At 40.9% G+C, this 24,194-nt stretch overlaps 1 protein-coding gene across 4 annotated transcripts in view; it reads right to left on the bottom strand.

Annotated features, from left to right (window-relative positions):
* Window positions 1-13,180: 13,180 nt before the first annotated feature.
* Window positions 13,181-24,194, bottom strand: part of prim2 (DNA primase subunit 2) — an 80,888-nt gene continuing 69,874 nt past the window's right edge. For 2 of the 4 annotated variants that reach the window (XM_077237129.1, XM_077237130.1), the window contains exons 12-14: window positions 22,653-22,735; window positions 19,037-19,105; window positions 13,181-13,595 (exon numbers count right to left, since the gene is read on the bottom strand). In XM_077237129.1, coding sequence (XP_077093244.1) covers window positions 13,383-13,595; window positions 19,037-19,105; window positions 22,653-22,735 — 365 coding nt within the window. In that variant the 3' untranslated portion in view covers window positions 13,181-13,382. Of the gene's footprint in view, window positions 13,596-19,036; window positions 19,106-19,534; window positions 19,642-22,652; window positions 22,736-24,194 lie in introns of all 4 variants that reach the window. The other 2 variants (XM_077237131.1, XM_077237132.1) reach the window with 2 other exon arrangements.

Below are 24,194 nucleotides of genomic sequence, written 5' to 3'. Positions count from 1 at the left end.
TTCTTGACTGATATCATGCACAAGATTATAAAGCAAGCACAGCTGTGTCTCACCAAGTACATTCCTTTCCTTTTAATAGACACCGGAACTATTTTGTCTAATCACAAGTTTCAAGAGTTTTGGGTATAGACTGTGTAGCCTACGTTATTTTAAAACGTGATGGACTGGACCATTAATGTTTTAGCGCCACAAACCGGACATTTCAATTCAGAACTGCAGTAGCTAATAAGTACAAACTCCGCAAACGTTTCCATATTCACGTTCATGTGTTCCGGAAAAAACTAAACACACTTTTAGCGCCAGCCACTCACTGGACATTTAACTTAGAAACTGTCGCGAAACGTGATAGACGCAACAGCGTTTTGCAAAAATGTTGCAACAGGTATGCTTTTCGAATAATGTTCAAAAAAGCAAATCAAAATTCTTGGTAAGTTCTTACTGCAACATACTTTTTGATATTTAATGGGACAGCTGCACCCAAAAATCTGTCATTATTTACAGAATTTAGTTTCTGCTTTCTACTGGAGAAGTGGGGGGGGAGCGGGACACAACCTAACGCATTTTGACTTTCTCCATTTCACAGTATTTGTCTCCATACAATACATCACAGTATTTATTTTTTTCTACATTAATTCCCCACATGTGCAGTACATTTTCTGGTTAATTGTGTAATAAGTATGTGGTTTTGTTTCATTAATACAGCTTAAATACTTAAATACTCTCGATTTACCCTGAAAGATTGGAAGTGAAATGTGACAACATGCCCCATAGGTGGGGTACGTTGTAACATGACCATATTACAGCTTAAAATGTAATCTGATCTAATCAAAAGAATTTACAAGAAATATTAAAATATTTTCAAAATAAAATACAAATATTACGTTTTTCATATAAAAGAATGGCATTTTTTAATAATTAAAAATAAAAAAATGTGCGTTTGACAACAAACACATCGCAAATAACAGGTATTCAGCATAGTTCAAAACATCAATTAATAATTAATCATTTCTGAACATTGACTTTATTCGCCTTTTCTCATGGCTTCTCAATAGAATTCATAAAAGTATAGAATAGAACATCATAGTTCTAATAGGGGCACATTGTAACGAAGTGTTACAACATGCCTCACCTGCACAACTGGGATTTAAACCCGGCAAATGTCTTCTGCTGGTTTTGCTCATTAAACAATCATCTCAACTTTTAAATAACAGATTGGAGATTAAAATAATTTCAGATTTGTCTAATTTTAAATAAAAACCAAACACAGAGATGAAAAATGAACGCTATTGTTAAATAAATGTTCAGTGATATTTTCCAAAGATTTCTGTATATTGGCACAATTTTTTCTGTATAGTGTTGATATGGAACAAGTAAATACACTAAGTTTCATCATGCTAGAATGTGTGGAAGTATTTAAAACAAGTGTGTTACAACTAACCCCGCGTTAGGTTGTGCTCCGCTCTCCCCTAAGTCATACAGGTTTGGAATGACATGAGGGTGAGTAAATGATGACACCATTTTTATTTTTGGGGAAATTATCCCTTTAAAGCTATTGAGATAAAGGTTGAAGAAAGATTTTGAGTTCCGAATGTGTAGAGCTAGAGTAAGTAGGCTACTTCTGTTACCTCATGTTGCCAACTGCATCTGTCCCAGTCTCAGGCAGGCCATTCTCAGATATTAACCTCATGAAAGACTGACAAATGGAACTAATTACCATCCTGTGGCAGGAGACCATTTGGTGTCCACAGAGAAGGACCGCATGCTCTGCACCCTTCAACTCATCAAGGTCATGTTTTATATAAACCACTGGGCAGGGTTCATTACAGAAAGTTCCCTATCAAATACAGCACGTCCGTCGCTAATGCACCCAAATGACTGACAGCTGACTTATACATACCTAAAAAAATACGAAAGCATAGGAGAAAGAATGTGGTTCTAAAAAATAGCATAACAATTAGGCTACATTTCACTCAACTCTATACACTTGTAAATACACGTAAACCAACAAAACCCATTTATCTCACTTTCCCAAGATTAATGGACAGAAATGATCCCTACATGCAGGCAGGTAAAAAGCATCACCGCTTCTAAGCACGGACAGGCACGTCATTGAATACATTAGGTTTCATTTCCTCCATCATATGCACTATCCTCAACTGGCCTCACTTCCACAAAGCATTTGAAGCATATTATGTGCAGAAGATATGCTTGATAATGCAGGGTTCAGGGTACATTCACCAATCAGAATTAAAACTAAGAATGCCTTTTTAAATTTGAATTAAGTTGAAATGAGGTTGCAAACAGGATGTAAAAATGTATTCATACACTGCTGTAACTATTTTCTTTTTCAGCATATTCAAACATTTTATATTCAAAAGTTTGGGGTCAGTAAGATTTATTTTTTATTCAGCAAATATGCATTAAATGGATAGTTCACCCATGAAAATTGTCATCATTTACTCCCCCTCAAGTTGTTCCAAACATGTATGAATTTCTTTCTTCTGCTGAACACAAAAGAAGATATTTTGTAGAATGTGAGTAACCAAACAGTTGATTGACTCATTGACTTCCATAGTATGAAGAGAAAAAAAAATGCTATGCAAGTCAATGTGTGGCGACAACTGTTTGGTTTCAGCAGAAGAAAGAAATTCATGTCGATATTTCGATGTCAATATTTATCTAAATACAATATGGTGGACAGTTTTGTAGCGAAATGAAAATATTTTTGTTTGAATGGATTGTTTTGTCAGTATTAACGCATCTAATAAGTAGAAATAAAAAGGCTTTTTTTCTTCTTACAAAACCTATTTTAATTAGATTCTTCTGTTGTGTGACAGTTGAATTCAACATCCCGTGGCAAATTTCAGCACATCAATGAACAGGAAATACATTTTTACATGTTGAATTTAGGTCAAATTTGCTGTAATACGGCTAATGCCTACAATCTCATCGGCTATAGTGAAAGCAGCACCAGTGCACTGGTGTAAGAGGGTATATGGCTTTCTCAAATGCAGTCAAGCTCTACCAAATATAAAACATGAAGGTCTCTTGCTGTCAATACCCCAGCTGTGCACTACTTATATCCAGATGCATATTATTTTGCACTAATCCCTTGTCTGTCAGGCTCCATTTTTAAACTCCAAAGCTAATTTAATTCCGCTAGTGTGCCATGGTGAAGGAATGAAGCAAAGCCGGCAGTGCAGCTCTACTGTCACTACATGCTTCATAGCCCAACACTATGGCCCGAGGTCGGATAAAATAAACCTCATATCTAATCAGTCTGTCATAAAGCATGGGAATAAAATTTCTTTTGCTTTCTCCATTCAACATCATTACTGTTAAGACTGAATGCAGCAATACAATGTTTTCAATGCTTTGAGCTTTTGTATTGCCTGCAATTCAAAATGAAAGGGGTATAGGTGTTACACCACTAATCATTATGCTTCGTCATGCATTGAACTGCAGGGGAGTTATTCTTTTGAAAGCAGATTGTTGGACTCATCAAATAAACGATTATGTCAACATAGAGAGACCACGGGATGTTTTAGTGATTTGGGGTTAAAGGGATAGTTCACCCAAAAATGAAAATTCTGTCAGTATTTACTCACCCTCATGTTGTTCCAACCCCATAAGACCTTCGTTCATCTTCGGAACACGAATATATATTTATTTATTAACCCAGAATAACAAAGTAGTGTGCACACATTTGGAGAATAATAATTGGGCTGAAACCATATGCACACTCAAAGGTAAGAGCATTCATTAAATTTGTCCCTTAATGGAACTATTACTTGTCTTTGCCCTACCAAGGGGACGCATTTGCATTCACAATGCAGGTCTAACTCCACGGTGCCTCTAATTGCCTCTAAATTTAGCATGTTGGCTTGTCCAGGGCACACAGTAAGAAAGAGAAGGCAAGAACTAAACCATTACGGAGGTAGCGAGAAGTAAGGCAATACGAGGAGGAGGGTTTTGATCATGTGAAGGACATATTTCAATGTTCAAGGACGTCTTCAGAAGAAAACAATGTGACTGCATAGCAATGGCACCGCCACAACAGACATTTAGAAACATTGTTTGTTGCATGCAAAGAACAAATGCTGCTCCACTTAATGATGCTTGACATTCAAAATAAATGTTCATTTCAAGCGCAATTATGTTTAAGAGTCAGAAGTTAGGATGAAGGGTTTACAGATAGCTTTAATGTGAGCACTGAATGGAAAGCACCTCCTGTGAGGCCAAAATCAACATCCTTCATGTCCTTGAGGATTTGCTGTAATATAATATAACTCCGCTTTCCTTCTTCCTCCAGCATGAGCAAGGAAGAGGAATCAAGGTTTTTCATTTTACATTCAGATTTGTCATTTAACCCTTTAGGCGCCAGAGGTTTTTTCCTAAAACGTTTGATTTTGACATCTTAATTTCAAAAGGCTATATCTTAAAAATGATAAAAGATATGGACTTTCTGTAAATTAGAGAAATATTAAGGATGACCCAAAGTTTATGTAGGGATTACACTTTCCCATCTAATTTGCATATTATGATGTCATATGGTGGCGGCCATCTTGGATTATAGAATTTTCATGAAAAGTCACATATTTAAATGATAAAATGCAGCACTTCTTTCCCCCCAAAATGTCCCTCACCTTCTGTATGCTATATTGCACAATACTGAATGCTCATGTAAATAGTAAGTAGTAAATAAACAGTGTAAATCATTACTAATAAATGGTAGAAACAAACCGAATGCATGGTTGGCCTTTTGCTGTAGAGATTTTCCATTTACTATATACAGTAGGCACTCTGATTCCATGTATGGGGCACATATATAATTCATATGACACACAAACACAAGTAGACAAGACCTGTTTAGTTCAAAAGCTCACTCGCCACGGCAAGGCACAGATCATGAGTGAGATGACGAGACAAGACGAGAGACAGTTGAGACAAGACAAGAGACAATGTTAGTATTTTTTTTTTCTTTTTGTGGTTTTTGTTGATGTTTTTGTTTGTTTGTTTTTTTTAGCTGACAAAGACGCACACATCACAAGGACATGAACACACAAAAAAGAACACATATTGTACACTACTAAATGGTCAGGGAAATAGATAGTAAATCAACAGTGTAAATCATTACTAATAAATGGCAGACAAAAAAAAAAAGAATTTATGTAGCAGGCCTTTTGCTGTAGAGATAATGACTCTCTATCCATCCAGGTGACATTTCTTGTAGTGTTTCATGGTGTGGTACCTCTCATTGCAAGGCACAACACAAAGACCCACCCCACACTGCCTGCACATGTATTTTGTCTGACGGCGGCCTTTAGGGCGGGTCCGATCAGAACAAACTACACAATCTGGGTAACCATCAGCCTGGCAGATAAAGTGGCGCTCAGTGAGTCTCTGTGGCAAGTCTCCCAGTGAGGACGACTTTCGGCCTTTGTTGCTCTCTTTCTTAGAGAAGCCTTCCAGTAAAGCAATGATGACATCCTGCACGAAGACTTTCAGGGGCTTGTGAGGAGCAGCAGTGCAGCTGCAGTAAATGATGTGGGCATTCACCATGCTTACACTGAGAATGGCATTGAAAATTCTGTGATACCATTTCCTTGACCGATGGGGAAAGAGGTAGGTCTTCATTCTCTGGTCTGCTGTGTCGACACCCCCCATGAACGAATTGTAGTCATCAACACAAACAGGCCTATTTATCTCCCTATAGCCACTATCAGTGTGTTTGGTCCTGATGCGCTTTCTGACACATGTGTTGGAATGCAGTGTAGAGAGCATTGTGAGGCGCTTTGTATCATGCCACGCACAAGCTAGCATTTTCCCCTTCCTCATGAACACTGGGTCATCTCCCTTGCTCAACGGTAACTGTTCACTAGTGAGGCCCTTTGGCATCCCCTTCCTCTTACTGCTGACAGTCCCACACAAACCCGAATCATTGCTTGCCAGCTCATCTGCTATGGCTGGCGAGGTGTAATAGCTGTCCATGTACACCTCATGCCCTTTCCCTGTATACGGGGCCATCAGCTCACGCACAATAAGGTGTGTAGCACCGAAATCGCATGCATTAGGCCTACTTTGTCCAGTGTACATGGACCACTGCAGCACATAGCCTGACTTGGCTTCACTCAGAACAAATACTTTGTAGCCATATTTGTCTGGTTTGTTTGGGTTGTACATTTTTAGTGTTGATTTCCCTTTGAACGCAATGGTCATTTCATCCAATGACAGCTGCTTAGATGGACCATACATTTCTGAAAACCGGGGGATGACCAAATTGATGATTGGGCGGATTTTGAATAGCCTGTCATACCCTGGCTGACCCCTGTCAACACACTCCTCATTATTGGTGAAGTGAAGGAAAGACAAAATCATCTCAAATCTATTCCTAGACATCACCTTGCCAAATCCAGGTGTTGCTGTTGGCCAATATTCAGCCCAATAATCCTCCAACTCTGACTTCTCTATCAGACCCATACTCAAATGCAGAGAAAAGAAGGCTTTCATTTCACTAACAGTTACGTCAGACCATTGATGAAATCTGAAGTGTGGATGGAGTTGATGGGAGGCTAAAAACTGATGGGCGTAGCGATTTGTCTCATTTACAAGTAAATTCCAGAAATCATCAGAGAGAAAGAGTGATAGAAAATCTAGGGGCGAATTGGCATTGGAGAGTTCTCTTTCCCCCAGATATCCATTTGGCTGATCAAAGGGCTTGATCCAACTTTGGTACTCATCCTCACTGGCCAAGTACTCAAAGCCGGCATTCCCATCAGCTTGCGATAGACTATGCATAATAGCCCCTCTGCCCCGTGTCACACCGCCTCTGCTCCTGCTACGAGCAGCGCGGGCAGATCTGCCTCGCGCGCGCGCCGAGTGTGCACAGCTCGGACTACTGTCATTGTCATTTCTACTTCCCACCCTGCCTCCACGTTGCCCCCTAACTGTCCTATGGATACTTCGACCTCGTCTAACATACCCAGTGGCATTAGACAAAGTCTCCACCACAATACTGTTGCCGCGATTGCGGGGAGGCACACAGTCAGAAGACAAAGCTACATGGCTAGCGCGGTAAAAATCTCCCGCCTCATTCCCCACAACACTAACACGGCTGCTGACTTTGCGATGAACACTCCGACCCCGGGAAACATTGTTCCCACCGCTGACATTGGGCAAAGGACCATCTAAATTGGGCAAAGGATTCACCGTTTGTGCTTGGTGTAGGGCTATAGTTTCACTTTCAGAATCACCGTCATCTTCTGAAGGCAAATATTCCCCTTCAGAATCAGGGTCCGCGAATAAAAGACCCAACACATCATTGCGGGTAAGCTTTATTGATGCCATTAGATAATAATAATTATAATAATAATAATAATAATTATAATAATAATAATAATCTAATGCAAATACTCGCTGACTTTGACAATATTGCTCTGATAAAATGTCTCACTCTCACACTAGCTCCGCTTTTTTTCGCACTGATTCAATGAGCTCTAGCTCGAAGATTTTGTATAGAAGCATGACGTTTTTTTGAGTCTGGGAGGAAGTATGACATGTCTGCCATCTAGTGCAGGGGAGGTCGAACGAAATTTGACACCCTATTTGACAAAATCGGCCGTTTTATTCAGTGCCGCATCTTGTCGAGTAAACTCGACCGTGGCGCCTAGAGGGTTAAATGAGAAAAGTACAGCTGGTTCAGTCTGAAAATCCAAAGTATTTGGCACTTAAATTTCGCCCACCTCATCTCATCCGCTTACTGTATTGTTTTTATTTTCTACACGGACAATCAAATAAAGCAGTACCTTGAGGCCAAATGAGCAACTGAATACTTTTGACAAGTCAATTATGCTTACCAAGGCTGCATTTATTTGATCAAACACAGTAGAACAGCAATATTGTGAAATCGTCTCGGTTACGTATGTAACCCTAGTTCCCTGATAGGGAACGAGACGTTGCGTCAAGCTGTGGGAACGCCTCTGCGTGTGTGCGTCATGAAGCACGTATGGAATCAGTCCAATGGAGAGACGGAACGTCATAGGCGGGTGACGTCATCGACCAGGAAACTATAAAGCACCCCCAAAACACAAGCGCGACAGCTTCTGATAGGCCTGAAGGAAGCGCTAACGGGCATGCTGGGAGTATGGCAAAACGACGCAGCGACTCGTTCCCTATCAGGGAACTAGGGTTACATACGTAACCGAGACATTCCCTTTCAAGGGAACTCGAGCTATGTCAAGCTGTGGGAACGCCAATACCCTTGTCGCCATAGGAGCAAATGACCGTCATGTGGGAACTAGCGCACAGAGGACGAGAGCACCTGCGCCCCAGGAGTGGAACTTAAGTCCAATTCATAGAACTTAACAAATGTATGCGGTGAGGACCACCCAGCCGCATCACAAACATCACTTAGCAATACTCCTGACAACAATGCTTTAGAAGCAGCCATACTCCTAGTACAGCCAAAGGTGAAGGCTGACCAGGAGACTCATAAGCAAGTGAGATGGCCTCAACCACCCACTTGCTCATTCTCTGTTTAGACGCGGGACACCCTTTCCTGTGTGGCCCAAAGCACACAAATAATTGTTCTGATTTCCTCCACAGGGCAGCTCTGTGGACGTAAGCGTCTAACGCCCTAACCGGGCAGAGAAGGTTAAGTTTCTCCTGATCTGATGACACAAAAGGAGGAGGATAGAAAGCCTGCAGCACTGTAGGTCTAACCGCATTATTAGGGACCTTAGGGACATAACCTGGTCTAAGGTATAGAAAAGCCTTAACCATACCAGGCGAAAACTCCAGGCACGAGGGTGCAACCGACAGGGCCTGCAGATCTCCGATTCTCTTAAGTGAGGAGATTGCAAGCAGAAAAAGAGTTTTATACGTGAGAAATTTCTCAGAAACTTCCTCAATAGGTTCAAAGGGGGCCAAAGAAAGGCCCTCTAGTACAATGGCCAGATCCCAAGTCGGCACCCTCGTACGAACTGCAGGCCTCAGCCTTAAAGTGCCACGAAGGAAGTGAGTTATAAGTGGGTGTCTCCCAAGAGAAACTCCACTGAAAGGGACATGGAAAGCAGCTAGTGCCGCTACATACACCTTTAGTGTGGAGGGGGATAACCCTGCAGAGAAACGCTCCTGCAGAAGCTCCAGCACTGCACCCACTGGGCCGTTAACTGGGTCCTGCCTGTGTTCTACACACCAAGAAGTGAAAAGTTTCCACTTCAGGGCATATAACTTCCTCGTGGACGGAGCTCTGGAGTGAAAGATGGTCTCAACAACCTCAGTTGAGAGACCAGATTCTATGAGCTGGGCCCCCTCAGAGGCCAAGCCCACAGTTTCCACAACTCTGGGCCGGGGTGAAATATCGTACCGCCCTCCTGAGAGAGTAGATCCCACCTGATCGGAATCTCCAAGGGAGAGCCGTCCAGAGATATTAGGTCCGCGAACCATACTCGGGCCGGCCAGAACGGGGCTACTAGAAGTAGGCTGACCCCGTCCCGGCGAACCCTCTCCAGAACTCCTGGTAGCAGAGCAACCGGGGGAAAAGCATACAGACGTGACCTCGGCCAAGGCTGTACCAGAGCGTCCAACCCCAGAGGGGCTGGCTGACTGATGGAGAACCACAGATGACAGTGCGTTGTCTCCTTGGAAGTGAATAGGTCCACCTCGGCGCGACCGAAACTCAACCAAAGGAGCTCCACCACCTCGGGGTGGAGCCTCCATTCCCCCGGCCTCGGCCCCTGCCTCGACAGGGAGTCTGCTACCACATTCAAATAACCAGGAAGATACATAGCTCTCAGAGACCGTAACTTCCCCTGGGACCACAGGAGGATCTGACGGGCCAACTTGTAAAGTGGACGCGACCGCAGGCCCCCCTGATGATTTATATACGAGACCACCGACATGTTGTCTGACTGAACTAACACATGATGACCTCTGAGGTCTGCTAGGAAGTGTATCAAAGCTTGGAACACCGCCAACATCTCTAGACAATTTATATGCCATGATAGATGATGGTCCTGCCACAGACCTTGGGCTGGACGACCACTCATGACCACCCCCCACCCTGTGAGGGAAGCATCCGTCGTTAGCGTTACGCGACGACAAAGAGCCCCCAACACAGGCCATTTGGATAGGAACCAGGTTTCTTTCCACATGACCAGAGCACGAAGGCAGCGCCGCGTGACTTTGATCTGGCGGAGGGGATTTCCCCTCAGGGAGAATCCCTTGGTCCGGAGCCACCACTGCAGTGGTCTCATGTACAACAGGCCGCAAGGTATAACGTTGGACGCTGCTGCCATCAGACCCAACAGTCTCTGAAACTGTTTTACAGTGAGTAGCTGGCCTAGCTTTACTTGTTTCATAGCTGAAAGAATCGAAGCGATGCAGGTCGGAGAAAGTCGCGCCCGCATCGAGATCGAATCCCAAACGACACCCAGAAAAGTGGTCTTCTGAGAAGGAGATAATAAACTTTTCTTTGCGTTCGGCCTCAACCCCAACTTTCTCATAAGAGCGAGAACATCATCTCGATGCTGAACCGCCATCTGCTCTGTCTGAGCTCAAATCAACCAATCGTCGATGTAATTGAGGATACGAATGCCCTGAAACCTCAGGGGCGCTAAAGCTGCATCCATGCATTTCGTGAAAGTGCGGAGAGATAAAGCTAGGCCAAATGGAAGAACCTTGTACTGGTACGCCTCGCCCCCGACGGCGAACCTCAGGAACTTCCTGTGTTGTGGAAGGATGGAAATATGGAAGTACGCGTCCTTCAGATCTATCGTGACAAACCAGTCCTCGGATCTGATTTGTGACACGATCTGCTTGATAGTGAGCATCTTGAATTTTAGCTTCCCTACCGAGCGATTCAACAGGCGCAGATCTAAAATTGGACGCAACCCCCCATCCTTCTTTGGAACGATGAAATATCGGCTGTAAAAACCTGACCCCAACCTGGGAGGAGGAACCCGTTCTATAGCCCCCTTTTGAAGGAGCGCTTTCACCTCTTGTTCCATTACCAGAGCCTGCTCGGGGCCCACCACTGTGGGCAGAACCCCTCTGAATTTTGGTGGATGACACCTGAATTGGATAGTATAACTCTTTTTTACTGTGTGCAGAACCCACTGAGATATTTTTGGAAGGCTTTTCCAGTCTGCCAGAAATACTACTAAGGGTACCAGTCTCTCGAGACTGGCCTCTGCTGTAACTTGAGCAGCAAACGCAACGCCCTGTAACGGCGCACCAGCAGGGAACGACTGGCTTAACTGCTCTGAGACCCTCCTCAGAGTGGGTTTGCGTCCCTCGGGAAAGCGCTCGCTAGGACCGTCTGTGCCCCGGCATGAAGGCGGGGTTGGCAGAACGGGCCCCTGAGGGCACCGAAGAAGAGCGGTTACCGTGTAATGCGGTGAACACCTCTCTCCCACGGCAGGGACCATCCTCACCCTTCCTCTTTGCCGAAGCCTTCTTAGCCATAATAACTGTCCTCAGATCAGTTTTGCCAGAAGACTTCGGCTGAGAGTGCCGCGTCTGGTCCCACTGTTTGGAAGGGGGAGCGCGAGACGCGACACTCTGCTTCTGTTACGCCCTATGTGAGGAGCTGACTGACGGCCTGGACTGCTCCCGCCCAGCAGTACCGGGGACATGAATTTTAAGAGGCATAAATTTCTGAAACGCTGCCGACTGTTTCTTCTCTTCCTGAAATCTATCTATGACAGTATTGACAGAATCACCAAAAAGACCATGAGGAGAGAGCGGAGCGTCCAAAAGAAAAGCTTTGTCTTTTTCTTTCATACCAGAGAGATTTAACCATAGATGCCTCTCTGCGGCCACCAGGGCTGCCATAGTACGGCCCATTAGCTTGGCCGACTCCTTGGTGGCGCGCAGAGATAAATCTGCAGCCTGATGCGGTTCGCGAACTACGATGCTTAATTTAGAAACAGCACGAGTGAGCACCTCCATAAGCTCCTCACTTTCGGGAGAGCGAGATGGCGAATCATCGACATCTCCCGCATTCAGACTAACAACATCCAGATCCTCAGAACTGGATAGTTGCCGTACTGGGGCCTCAGTTCGGGGGGAAGAAACCGCAGAGCGTGCTTCCGAACCCGAGACTGAGGCACTGGATCTAACAGGTAAGGGCTGGGATAGGGCAGAGCCCGTCTCAAGCCCCGCTGTTAGATCCATCTGCGATCCCCACGAATGATGTCGCCGCTCAGCCTCGGCCTAAGCGGGACTCTCCTCAAAGAGTGATCGGCGGGAGCGGAGCGTTCTAAGAGGCAAACGCTCGCAATGCTCACAATCAGCCCCCTCGAGAGCTGACTGGGCATGCTGCACTCCCAAACAAACACATAAGATGTGTGTATCCCCACTCATTAAATAGCGCGAGCAGGGAGGAACACACTTCTTAAATTGTTGTTCGCTCGCCATTGTCTCTCAATATAATATATATATAGTTTTTTGAAATAGTGAAACTCCTGCTTAGTGACAGACAAAAACACTTGAGATAGATCCACATATAGCGATTACTGAAGGCAAAGAAGCTGTCGCGCTTGTGTTTTGGGGGTGCTTTATAGTTTCCCGGTCGATGACCTCACCCGCCTATGACGTTCCGTCTCTCCATTGGACTGATTCCATACGTGCTTCATGACGCACACACGCAGAGGCGTTCCCACAGCTTGATGCAGCTCGAGTTCCCTTGAAAGGGAAATTACAATTTAAAATAACTGTTATGTATTTTAATTGATTTTTTTCAAATGTAATTTTTTCTTGTGATTGCAAAGCTGATTTTTTTTTAGCATCATTACTCCAGTATTTAGGGTCACATCACAATCTTTTAGATTTGCTGATTTGTTGCTGAAGAAACATTTCTTATCATCAATGTTGAAAACAGTTGTGCTGATTGATATTTACTTTTTTCAGGATTTATTATAACAGCATTTATTATACATATCTTTACTATCACTTTTAATTACTATAATACTTTCTTGATAAATAAAAGTATTACTTTAAAACTAAAAACTTCTTAAACTGACTCCCAAACTTTTGAAGGATAATGTATGTCAAGACATCACTGTACCAGCAGGAAGAAAGAGACTGAGCAGATGTTCATTACACTGATTACTAAATAGGTGGAGGTGAGTTATCAGTGCTGGTTATAATTAAAATAAAAAGTAAAAACAGAAAATGCTTTTATGAAAAATGAAAGTTATTTATTATATTCAATTTAAAAAAAAACACGTAATCTGAAAAATTATCTTATCACCACAAAGATAAGGAAAATACAACCAGATCAAACTTTTTGAACATTGGAAACAATTTATATCAAATATAATGAATGCAAGTAAGGGCCCTATATGGTGTATTCATCCCAGATTTTAAGTTCTACAAAATCATTCATCCTGGAAGAAGGAATCTAAATCCCCCATCTCCTCATGGGCCTGTTTGGAGCTTTCCTGAGATGGACGGGACATGTTTGATGGATTTTCCTGGCTTCTTTGTGACGTTTCAACTTCTTTCTTGATGTCCCGGCCTCCACCCAGAAGCTTATGACTCTCAGTGAAGTACTGGTTAGGGTGATTAAGAGAAAACCCAGCATCCTCAACCTGTAACAAGCAACAGAGTTTAGTATGCAAATTACTATAGCTGCTTTTGTGTAATAATGTGTATTTATTTTGTAAGCCAAGTTTGAATAACTGCATTGAACCTGGAACATTAAAAGGGTACACAGGGAAACTTAGGCTCGTAGCTTCCATTTAATCTCTCCTTTCTTTCAGCCTTGTTTATGGCAAAGCCTCTCACTGATGGATCCCTGAAAGCTGCATTGCAATCAGAACGTTGCACAATCCATTTGTTTCTAAGTGCAGAGGATATAGCGGTTTAATTATGCTTCAATCACAGCACGCCCCTGATACTCCTCATGAATCAAAGTTTCAAACCCATCTCCCTGAATCGAGTCCACAGGGGTCTCTGCGGTAGTTAAGCTGTGGACAGAAAGATCCATTACACGGATCCATCTCAGAGTTAACGCATTACTGTGGACTAGCGACTCTGTGCCAAATGAAATATGCATAAACATGAAACAATCGCAGCCGAGGCCTAGAGACGGATCAATTCAGCGGATGCGCAACAAGCTCTCCTTCCAAAGTCCACCTTTCTTGCCTCCTCCCTCCTTTTCATTATTTTTTCCTTTTCTCGATTGTTTGATTTATTGCGGTAGTGTAAATATTTCATCAGAGAAGTATTACATTTTGACCTTTAAATAAATGCTGCCAGGGAGGGAGGAATGCGAGCGTCTATTTGTTATGTGTCGCGGATGTGAAAGCGGAGGGCACATATGGCAGTGATTAAAGTCTCCTATGCTCGAGTTCAGCAAGCGTGTTTTTGCAGCTAAGATTGTTGCGGCATCGCGTATCAGATGTAAAGGAAGGCGAGGTGGTGCGGATCCACTGATGCCCCAACAAGAATGTTTTATTGTGCCTGTTAACGTCAGAGCTTTCATCATTCACCAACCCTAAAATATGAGTCATGAATTTCAGAGATGTGATTTTCATTGGGGTTGGTGGGGGGGAGGGGGCAGTTTATCTTTCAAATCCTGTTATTGCTGGCTGTTCATCAAGGAAGCCATCTTATTCATTTTCCTGCATCATAAACCGTTCGCACTGTTTGGCTCGGGGCTATTAGTCATCAGCAATGACCCTAGTCCCGAGCGCCCCGGGGCCACGAGCTAAATGATGCCCTTGGACTGCAAAGGCGCTGCCGTTTCACCGGGAGCCATTAAAAGCCATTATATCCTATCAATGACACTTTGAGTGCATTACTGCATTAAAAGAGGGGTGGCGCAGACACAAACACTGTTATAAAGCTTTCTTATTGAGGGAATAAATCTAGACGTGCAAGAGATTAGAAATTTATACACACGCTCTTTGATTTACTCATCTCGACATTGAGCTAAAGCTTCAACAACAGCAAGAACATCAGCAGATTTGAAGTGCTTACGGAGATGTGTGCGAGACTTTTACTCAATAGTGTTATTATTAATGAAAACTAAAACAAATCTAACACAACTGACTCAAATTAACTAGTTTACTACAGTTCAAATGTTTTTTATAATAAATCTGTAATTCAGCAAGGATGCATTAAATTGATCAAAAGTGTCAGTAAAGAAATTTATGTTACAAAGATTTCTATTTCAACTAAATACTGTTATTTTGAACTTTTTATTCATCACAAAATCTTTAAAAAAATATTAAGCAGTACGACTGTTTTCAACATTAATAATAATAGGAAGAAATCATCATATTTGAAGGATTTCTGAAGGATATTGTGACACTGTAGAGCGAGGCGGTTACTACATTACCCCGCTTATTACATGGCTACCTACCAAATAAATCAATAATTTGACACAAAAGGAGTTTATCGATTTAAAAACGATTGTATAGACCAATTTCGAGCCGACGTCACAATTACGTCACGGCGCTAGCTGGAGGCAAAACAAAGGGAAAACTGCAGGCGGCCAATACAAACCAGCACAGATTCGGCTACATACTAAGGAGATTAAATTACTATTATTATTATTAAATGTCATCTTGTTGTGTTGTTGGGTGCAAGAATCAATGAAAATGAATATGCTGTATCTGGAATTTTTATTTCTAGAAAATATTCACATCATTAAAATTGCACCGTAATGTCACTCTTTACATTGACGTCTTCTTGGCGCTGGCTAGGCAGAACTGCGGATCGTACCACACAAGTCTTGTACATGACAATTCATCACATAGTTATAGGCATCTAAAGATTTATATGACCCCAGTATGTCTTTACGTTTAGTTTCTCCATCGGATAGGTGTAGGACTGAGCCTAGCGTTAACGTTAATCCAGTCAGATCGTCCATCCATTGCCTGAGCGTGTACGGGTCAGCCAATCTGGTTCAGTCTGTTAAAATTAACTTTTGCAAATAACAATCGCGGTCCTGGACAGTGAGTGACCTTGCACATTAAGATAAAATCGGATTTTCTCCAGTCATTGTTAAAAAACAAGCTAACAAAACTTGCAAACTAACGTTAGGGAAGCGGCCAGAGGGATCATTCTGCAACCACCTAAGCTCCGCCCACAGAAAAACGTCACCATGTTTACCAACTGAAAATGGGTCTATACAAACCAGCACAGATTCGGCTACATAATAAGGTGCTTAAATTACTATTATTATTATTAAATGTCATCTTGTTGTGTTGTTGGATGCAAGAATCAATGAAAAATGAATATGCTGTATCTGGAATTTTTATTTCTAGAAAATATTTACATTAAAATTGCACCATAATGTCACTCTTTACATTGACGTCTTCTTGGCACTGGCTAGGCAGAACTGCGGATCGTACCACACAAGTCTTGTACATGACCATTCATCACATAGTTATAGGCATCTAAAGATTTATATGACCCCAGTATGTCTTTACGCTCGGTTTCTCTATCGGATAGGTGTAGGACTGAGCCTAGCGTTAACGTTAATCCTGTCAGATCGTCCATCCATTGCCTGAGTGTGTACGGGTCAGCCAATCTCGTTCCGTCTGTTAAAATTAACTTTTGCAAATAACAATCGCGGTCCTGGACAGTGAGTGACCTTGCACATTAAGATAAAATCGGATTTTCTCCAGTCATTGTTAAAAAACAAGCTAACAAAACTTGCAAACTAACGTTAGGGAAGCGGACAGAGGGATCGTTCTACAACTACCTGAGCTCCGCCCAAAGAAAAACGTCACCATGTTTACCAACTGAAAAGGGGTCTTTTATTTCCGCTAAAGAAAATGGTCCGTTCCGTCTCTACGGTTAGAATCCATGGCAACGCTCTGTTTTTCATGGCAACGGTGTGTTATACATAGCAACGGTCTGTTATCAAGAAATAACAAACCGCATTCTACATTAGAATTCAACCAAGCCATGTAATAAATTAAAATAGAAAACCATTCGGGTGTTTTGTGAGCGGAGCCTAGTGGCAGAAAATTACACTTCTGCATGGAAGCCACGGAATAAAAAAAATAAAAAAAGTTAATTTCAACCTATCACACAGTTCTGATTTCTCACAATTCTGATTTATATCTAACAATTCTGAGAAGAAAATTCAGAATTGCGATATATAAGCTTATTTGACTATTTATATTTTCCCACACTTGTTACCACTGTTTTTCATAGCCAACCGAACCAAAAATCATACCAAACAATAACTTTTGAATGGTAGTCTATATTTAATGTGGTCCCAAATTAATTAAAAACATGTTATATTATAAAATTTAAAAATGGCACAGATAACACTGGAGTGTGAGATGTGAAATGTAACAACATTAATTTTTTTAATGAATGATATGATATTATCTATGAATGATACCATCTAGCGCATTAACTTTGGCAGCCCTAAAATACTGATACTAAAAACAAAATAAAACTTAAAACTAAAGCTAGAAAACTAAATAAAAAAAGAACTAAAATCAACAATGATCAATTAAAAACTAAGTGAAAACACAATGAAATTAAATAAACTAACAACTAAATTAGTGAAAAAGTAACAACAACAACAAAAAAAATTATAAAAACCAATAAAATTGCTTCTGGTAGATGGTGAGAAATGGCTTCATCATGACTTTACCTGTTACTAAAGATTTGCCATTTAAAATCCATCTGGTTACACATTGCTGACAAACATCTGAAAGGTTTACCAAGCTCTCTCATATCCAAGACTGTCTTCTTTCCCCTCTTCACATTAACCTGTCACCTAGCAGATAGCGTCTGTTTGCGTGGCGTTGGTGTGTGCACATTTTCATTCTCAACCTGACAGCTGGGCTGCTTTTTTAGCCGAGGGACAGGGCATAGGTGTCACACAGGTAATCTTGACTGACATAGCTCTGAAATATTTCTCTGCTTGGCAAAAAATAAATAAAATAAAATACAGAAAAGTTGCTGCCAGAGTCCTATCTACCCCCTCCAATTTAAAACCAGGAAGAAGAAATAAGAAGAAATCTATTAGATAACCATTTAAATAGAGCTGTAATCCTTTCCTTTCTCAACCAGCTCTGACACACAATAATACCCCTGTCAAAGAAAGCATATTGAAACTGCAAAGCCCAAGTCAAATCTGAGAGGGCAATCCAAATAGAAAAAACAAAGATCCAGCACATTTATCATTTGATTTTAAAAACAAGTTTCAGCTCCCTTACCTTGAAAATATGACTATTATATCTGCCTTAAACATGTTAAGAAAATGTTAATGACCCTGAATAGACAATGTGTATCTAGCCTTCACCAAAAAAGCTTTAGATGAAACAATTTGTATATGTATCTTCTTACAAAAATATAAATGAATTCCCATTCCTTTGGTTTCTGAGAGAATTACACATCTGTCCAATGAATACTGTATATTTTCCGGAACAGAGATCGGCCAAAATAAAACTAAAAACCAATTGCCAGTGGTGTTTGGAGAAAAAAAACATCTGCTCCGAAATATATTTTGAGGTTGCACAGACTCAATTTCGAGAGCATATGCAACCAAAATGGTTGCAATTGAGCCTTGTTGGTGCATTACCATTTCCATCAGCCATGCTGAATTGATGTTATGAATAAAGGAACACTATGACATAAAGGCCCTGTCCCAAATGCCACCCTAAGCCCTCAAATGTCAAATGGGACACCCTACGGGACTGTGGACTTCTCTGACACAAGCAGCGGTCACCGCAAATCTGCAAATTCACATCAAGTGCGGCATTTGGAACAGAGCCAAAAACGACATTATACAGATTTATGGCTAAGTATTAAATGTACAGCAATCACCCATGTTGCTCATAAATAGTATATTGCTCATAATCGTGGACACCACATATCGGAGGGAAAATTAATCTTAAAATGCTTTGCAAAACACTACAAATTAAGATTTTTTTAGAGGTCAGCTAAAGACAGTTGTGTCTACAATGGTCAGGCTCTGTAAAGATTTCTCAGGGCTGTCCCTAAGCTGACAAAAGCAGGGCCAATTACAGCAGGCCAAAATGAAAAGCATCCTTACACTGTGTGTCAGCTCAAAATACTTCTGGCAGGCCAGCTGATAGTGCATTCCCTTGACCAGCTCCAGAACCTGTGAAAGAGAGAAAGAGAGATAGAGAGATATAGAGAGAGATATAGAGAGAGATATAGAGAGAGATATAGAGAGAGAGAGAGAGAGAGAGAGAGAGAGAGAGAGAGAGAGAGAGAGGTGAGCGGTTGGGGGCCCGAGAGCACAGTTATTATGAAAAAAAGAGTCTTAATTATTTATAATACATTTACATGTATGCTCCAAAAAGGTATCTGCTTACATTATTAAAGACAAAATATTTAGAATAGAAAAAAACAAACAGTGAATAGCATCAAATGTCAAAAGCACATTGAACATGTGCTATTACCATGTGTTTCATATCCAGAGAGTACCTGGGTATTCTTTAGCTGAGATCTTTATTTACACCTTCATTCTAATGTTTCTCTAGCATGATTAGATAGAGATCAGCACAAAATGGAAAAAGGCACTTACATATTGCCCTGTAGAGGTTGTGAAAACCAAAATACTGACGGAGAACTCGAAATGAGTTTTGCCATTCTGACAGATAAAAAATGTATCTGGTCTAATGTGCTTCCATACTTTAGAAACATCCCCAAAGTAAACATGAAAAAAAAGGCATATTAATGGTATCTTAAGAATTAAAATAAGATAAAAATTCAGCCTCAAAGTCAAAGTGAGAGATAATGATTATTTGTAGCACAGTGTCTCTATCACATATTCCGTGTGTAGTTAGTTTACATTAGTGTTTATGTTCTGTTGAACGTCAGAAATTTTCCCAGACCACCTCTGAACCCGATCACGAGTCTGAAGGCGCATTCATATCAGGCTTTTAATGTGGTCGTGTCACCCAACTGCGCAACAAAGGGGGCCAAAATGTCAAATTAATATCTAAGAAGTCTTTGATGAGCAATAAAGATGAATAACACCATTAACAACGCATTGTGCTATTTTTGCTGAGACAGCACGTTTATGAGGTTTCAGGTGAGGAACAGAGGCAAAATGGCATCAAAGAGAGATGGAAAAGTGGTTACAATCTGCTTCTCTTTCCTTTTCTTTTTTGCTCAGACCTCCCCTCAGGTGATACTTTTAACACCATGTATTCTCTGTAGTAAAGTATGGCATTCCACCTTAGCTAACATCGGCAAGAGCAGAAATACATAATACATGAATTTAAAGGTGAGAGACAACACCATCCAACACTAACTCGAAGCTCCGGAGACTATGGCTACTGTGAAGCAATGGTAACATATACAGCAAGACACCAGCTAGGGGTTCGACATATGCTGTGAAAAACAAGATAAAATCAAGATAATAACATGCATTACACATCTAAAACTGCACTCTTTTGACTTGTGGAAATTTGTGAGTTTGTCTTAAAATATTTTATTTAAGGTAGCTGATTTTCAGACTTTTAAATCTAATTAAAACTATCAGAATAAACATTTAAAAAACAGAGCTTGTTGCCAATTAGATTTAAAATGATTGACAAAAGAACTAAACTTGTTTCCCAGAATTACCACAAGGTTGGGTATCAGGAACATTTATCAACATAACTCAAAACATTATAATATAAGAAAAATGAATCAGAGTTTTAAATCATTTCATTGAATTGATTCACATAAATGACTTGAACAGCACCCTCTTTGAAACAGAAGTTTAAATCAGAAACAATATGCAATATTCAGGATGTTACTTAATTTATTATTGCTAGTACAACTATTGTTAATATAATGTGAATATTAAATACATAGACAATATGTCATCCTACAACCTATGCAAGTAATCATCACACTTAAAATGCAATTCCTTAACGTAAACCTTGGAGCTCAAAGCTGCACCGTACACAGATTGACTTTGTTCTGACTGCTTTATCATACCTATCACTTAGTAACTTAACAGCAAACAATCAGACAGCCACAACATAAGGCTATAATTTCAGGGAATTTTTAAGTATTACGAAGTGGCATTGAAAAATGTTGGGATTAATTTCATAACATTAATTATGTATACTTACATTATGTAAATTCACACATACGTGTGAACTCTACATGTTCTCGCTGCTTCTTGCACTGTTTGAACTGTGAACCCAACATGCGCTCCTTTAATCTGCACTTCCTGAGGTAGGAGTCACGCTGTGAAGGGCTCTAACTGTGAGTGAGAGAGGAGAGCTGAGTTTTCTATAGTAGCTCTCCTCCAGACTGGAGTCTCGCCCTTTTGACTGTAATGTCACTTTGTCAATAGACAGGTTGACTGAGAAGGTTGACGTTCTGCATTTTAATCACCCTACTGGCCAGGCTTTTCACATTTTCTGAGGTTTTTAATTATCCAGCGCACTGGGCTGGCTCTGCAGCGAGAGGGCCACGTGCTGCGAGAGCTCCTGGGGTGAACATCAAGCTGTTGCTTCACACGCCCACAGGTCTTAGAATCTGAACACTGAGAGTGTATAAGGACACTGCTTGGGGTCTCCAATGAAATTATGAATTTAATTGGATTGGAAACGTGCTACCCTTGGGCTGGCATGTCGGACTGCGTTAGGCAGCCATCAGCCATTTCCCTCAACCGCACGATGGGTGGTAGTGGATGAGCCATGTGAGAAAAAAAAAAGCACACCTTACTGTGGAAACATGCAAACGATTCTCAAATAGCTAAAAACGATTTTCATGCACCTCAAACTATATGCTTTATATAACTGAAGTTCAAAATATATAATAGCACATCAACATTGTTAAGTACCAATTATTTTTTAATACATTTTCAGTTCAAACGCACCCCACCCCCCAAAATAAGAATAACGAATAAATATGCAATATAAAAATATCATATTTTGATTTGATATCATTAATATGACAGCTACCTTTAGTCATCCACTAGAAATCTTAAGAGCACAACCAGAGATAGTATGCAGCATTTGACTTCATGAATATATTCTTTTAAAGAGCCTTTTAAAATTGAACTTAATGGCCTTATTAAAACCAACTCGTTAATTACATTAGCGTCAAAGGATTATAACTCAATGAGAACATTACAGCAAGGCTGGTCCATCTCATTTCACTGCCTGGCCCGTTGCAGCTGCTTTAATGTGTGAAAAAAAAGTCAGCTGAAATGACTTTTAAGTGTACTTTAAAGAATGCATCAAATCACTGGATACAGCAAAGGTCAAAGTAATCAACACAGAGAGCTGAAGCTGTCATTACACTGGAGAATCCAGAGCGTTATTTCTTTTTGTCATTAATATTCCAGAAGTACAGCAGGTTCATTAATATTCCAAAAGTACTGCAGGATGGGGCTTTCAGGGATGCCTTGTTAAAAATTAATTTCACCATTTTTCTATGATTATTATACAATCGTATCATTTTTATTGTCAAGCTAATGTCCTTTCTATACAATATTTGGTAGATTTTGTTTGGTCTGTGGTTATGTTGAGGGGAATTTACACAAATAATTTTTAATGCCAGATTGTTTTAAAAAGCCCTTTACACTCTCAATGACACCTCACTTAAAACAGACCCCCTTAACTCACTGGATACCCCTCTGTATTTGCACATCGTGCTGAGCCTGCTAAATAGTGTGTTTTAGTTGTCGGACAAACCTGATTGATCCCACTAAGGGAGATTTTATAGGACTGCAACTTCTGTTTCAGTAGCTCAGGGTCGCTGTGGCGGAATGGACACCCTGTGAGGAAGGAGGAGAAAAGATGGAGAAAATGGGTTTACAAGCATCACAAACAGTCCAAACCATTTTGTTCTACTGGAAAGTAGGAACACGGACCCACGTGTTTTTTGTGACCTTGAAGGCCACTGCTAGATGGGGATACTAGTTGTCGGGTTGTTTCCAAAAAGGGAGCTAAATTATTCATACTGTATGATGGTTCATATCAAGCCTGCCGCACGAGCCCTGAAAAGTGAAGCCAAAGCGTCTCGATCGCCCCCCGGTGACTGGTCCTAGTATATCTCATAAACCCCGCCTCCCCATGTTATTCAATGAGACGTGAGACCAACTAAACAATTAAATTACACTTCACATATCTTTTTTCCAAAGATAGTTTCGGTCATTTACTGTAGTTTGCATCACGCTGATGTAATTGCAAGTGTTTGTTTTTAAAATAAGTTTGTTTTTAGTTAGTTATTTGATGCTATAAAAACAGCACTGTGGCGTACATGATTGACAGCTGTGATTGACAGGTTCTCTGAGCAAAGTAGTCACTGAAGCAACAACGGACTTTTTTTCGGGATCTTTGGAGGACTGAGGAGATTGGAGCTTTAAATTTAATATCTACATTTCTATAATTAATTATTTCACACCGACATAATGGTTTGTTCTGCAGCAGAGACGCGTGCCTACGATAGATTCAGCGAAGTGAGGGCGGGACCAGAGCGGGACGTTGATTTCGCGGCTTTACTTCCTGCTCACTACTGCGCATGTCTGGTCCCGGAAATCGCAACTGCGCAGACTCAAGTCCCAAGATGTCAGCGCCATATCAGGACAATGCCGGTTTCACTTCTCGCCAATGGAAGCGAGCGAAGGGGCGTCGTCCATCTTTTTTTACAGTCTATGGTTCAAATAAGTATTTTTGCAGTTATGATCATGTAATCCTAGCAATTGATTTTGAAATTTTAGAAAATGTAAGGTCTTTCCAGGTATTTATAACCCTCAATTGAATTCATGCACCAAAAGACTACCAGCAGGAAATATACACACACATAAATCACACACATAAATAGAAAGTTCAATGACAAACATTTATTTGAGATAGACATTTTTTGTAAAATTATCAAATGTTTAATGTATTTCCTGTCATTTTTAAATCAACTGAACACATCCTTGCTAAACAAAAATATTAACATCTTCATTATATATATATATATATATATATACATATACAGTGATGTGAATAAGTTAGGACACCCATGCTAAAGTTGCCTACAAAGAGGAATAAAAAAATCATCTTTTGGAAATTGATCTTAATGCCTTAATTGGAAAAATTAGGAAAAATCCTACCTTTAGGTACACCAATTTTCTTTGTGTATGAATAATGTTTCATAAATAAATAAATGTTCTTCCTTAAAATACAGGGTGCATAAGTCAGGACAGAGGCAGGCAGATTTTTATTTTTAAAAGGCTCTAGGTATGG

The sequence above is a fragment of the Siphateles boraxobius genome, unplaced genomic scaffold (assembly GCF_051911475.1).
Source record: "Siphateles boraxobius isolate OS27281-9 unplaced genomic scaffold, OSU_SipBor_1 20, whole genome shotgun sequence".
Lineage (NCBI taxonomy): Eukaryota > Metazoa > Chordata > Actinopteri > Cypriniformes > Leuciscidae > Siphateles > Siphateles boraxobius.
Note: the sequence above shows the minus strand (reverse complement) of the source record. Positions and strands in the feature narration are given on the sequence as shown.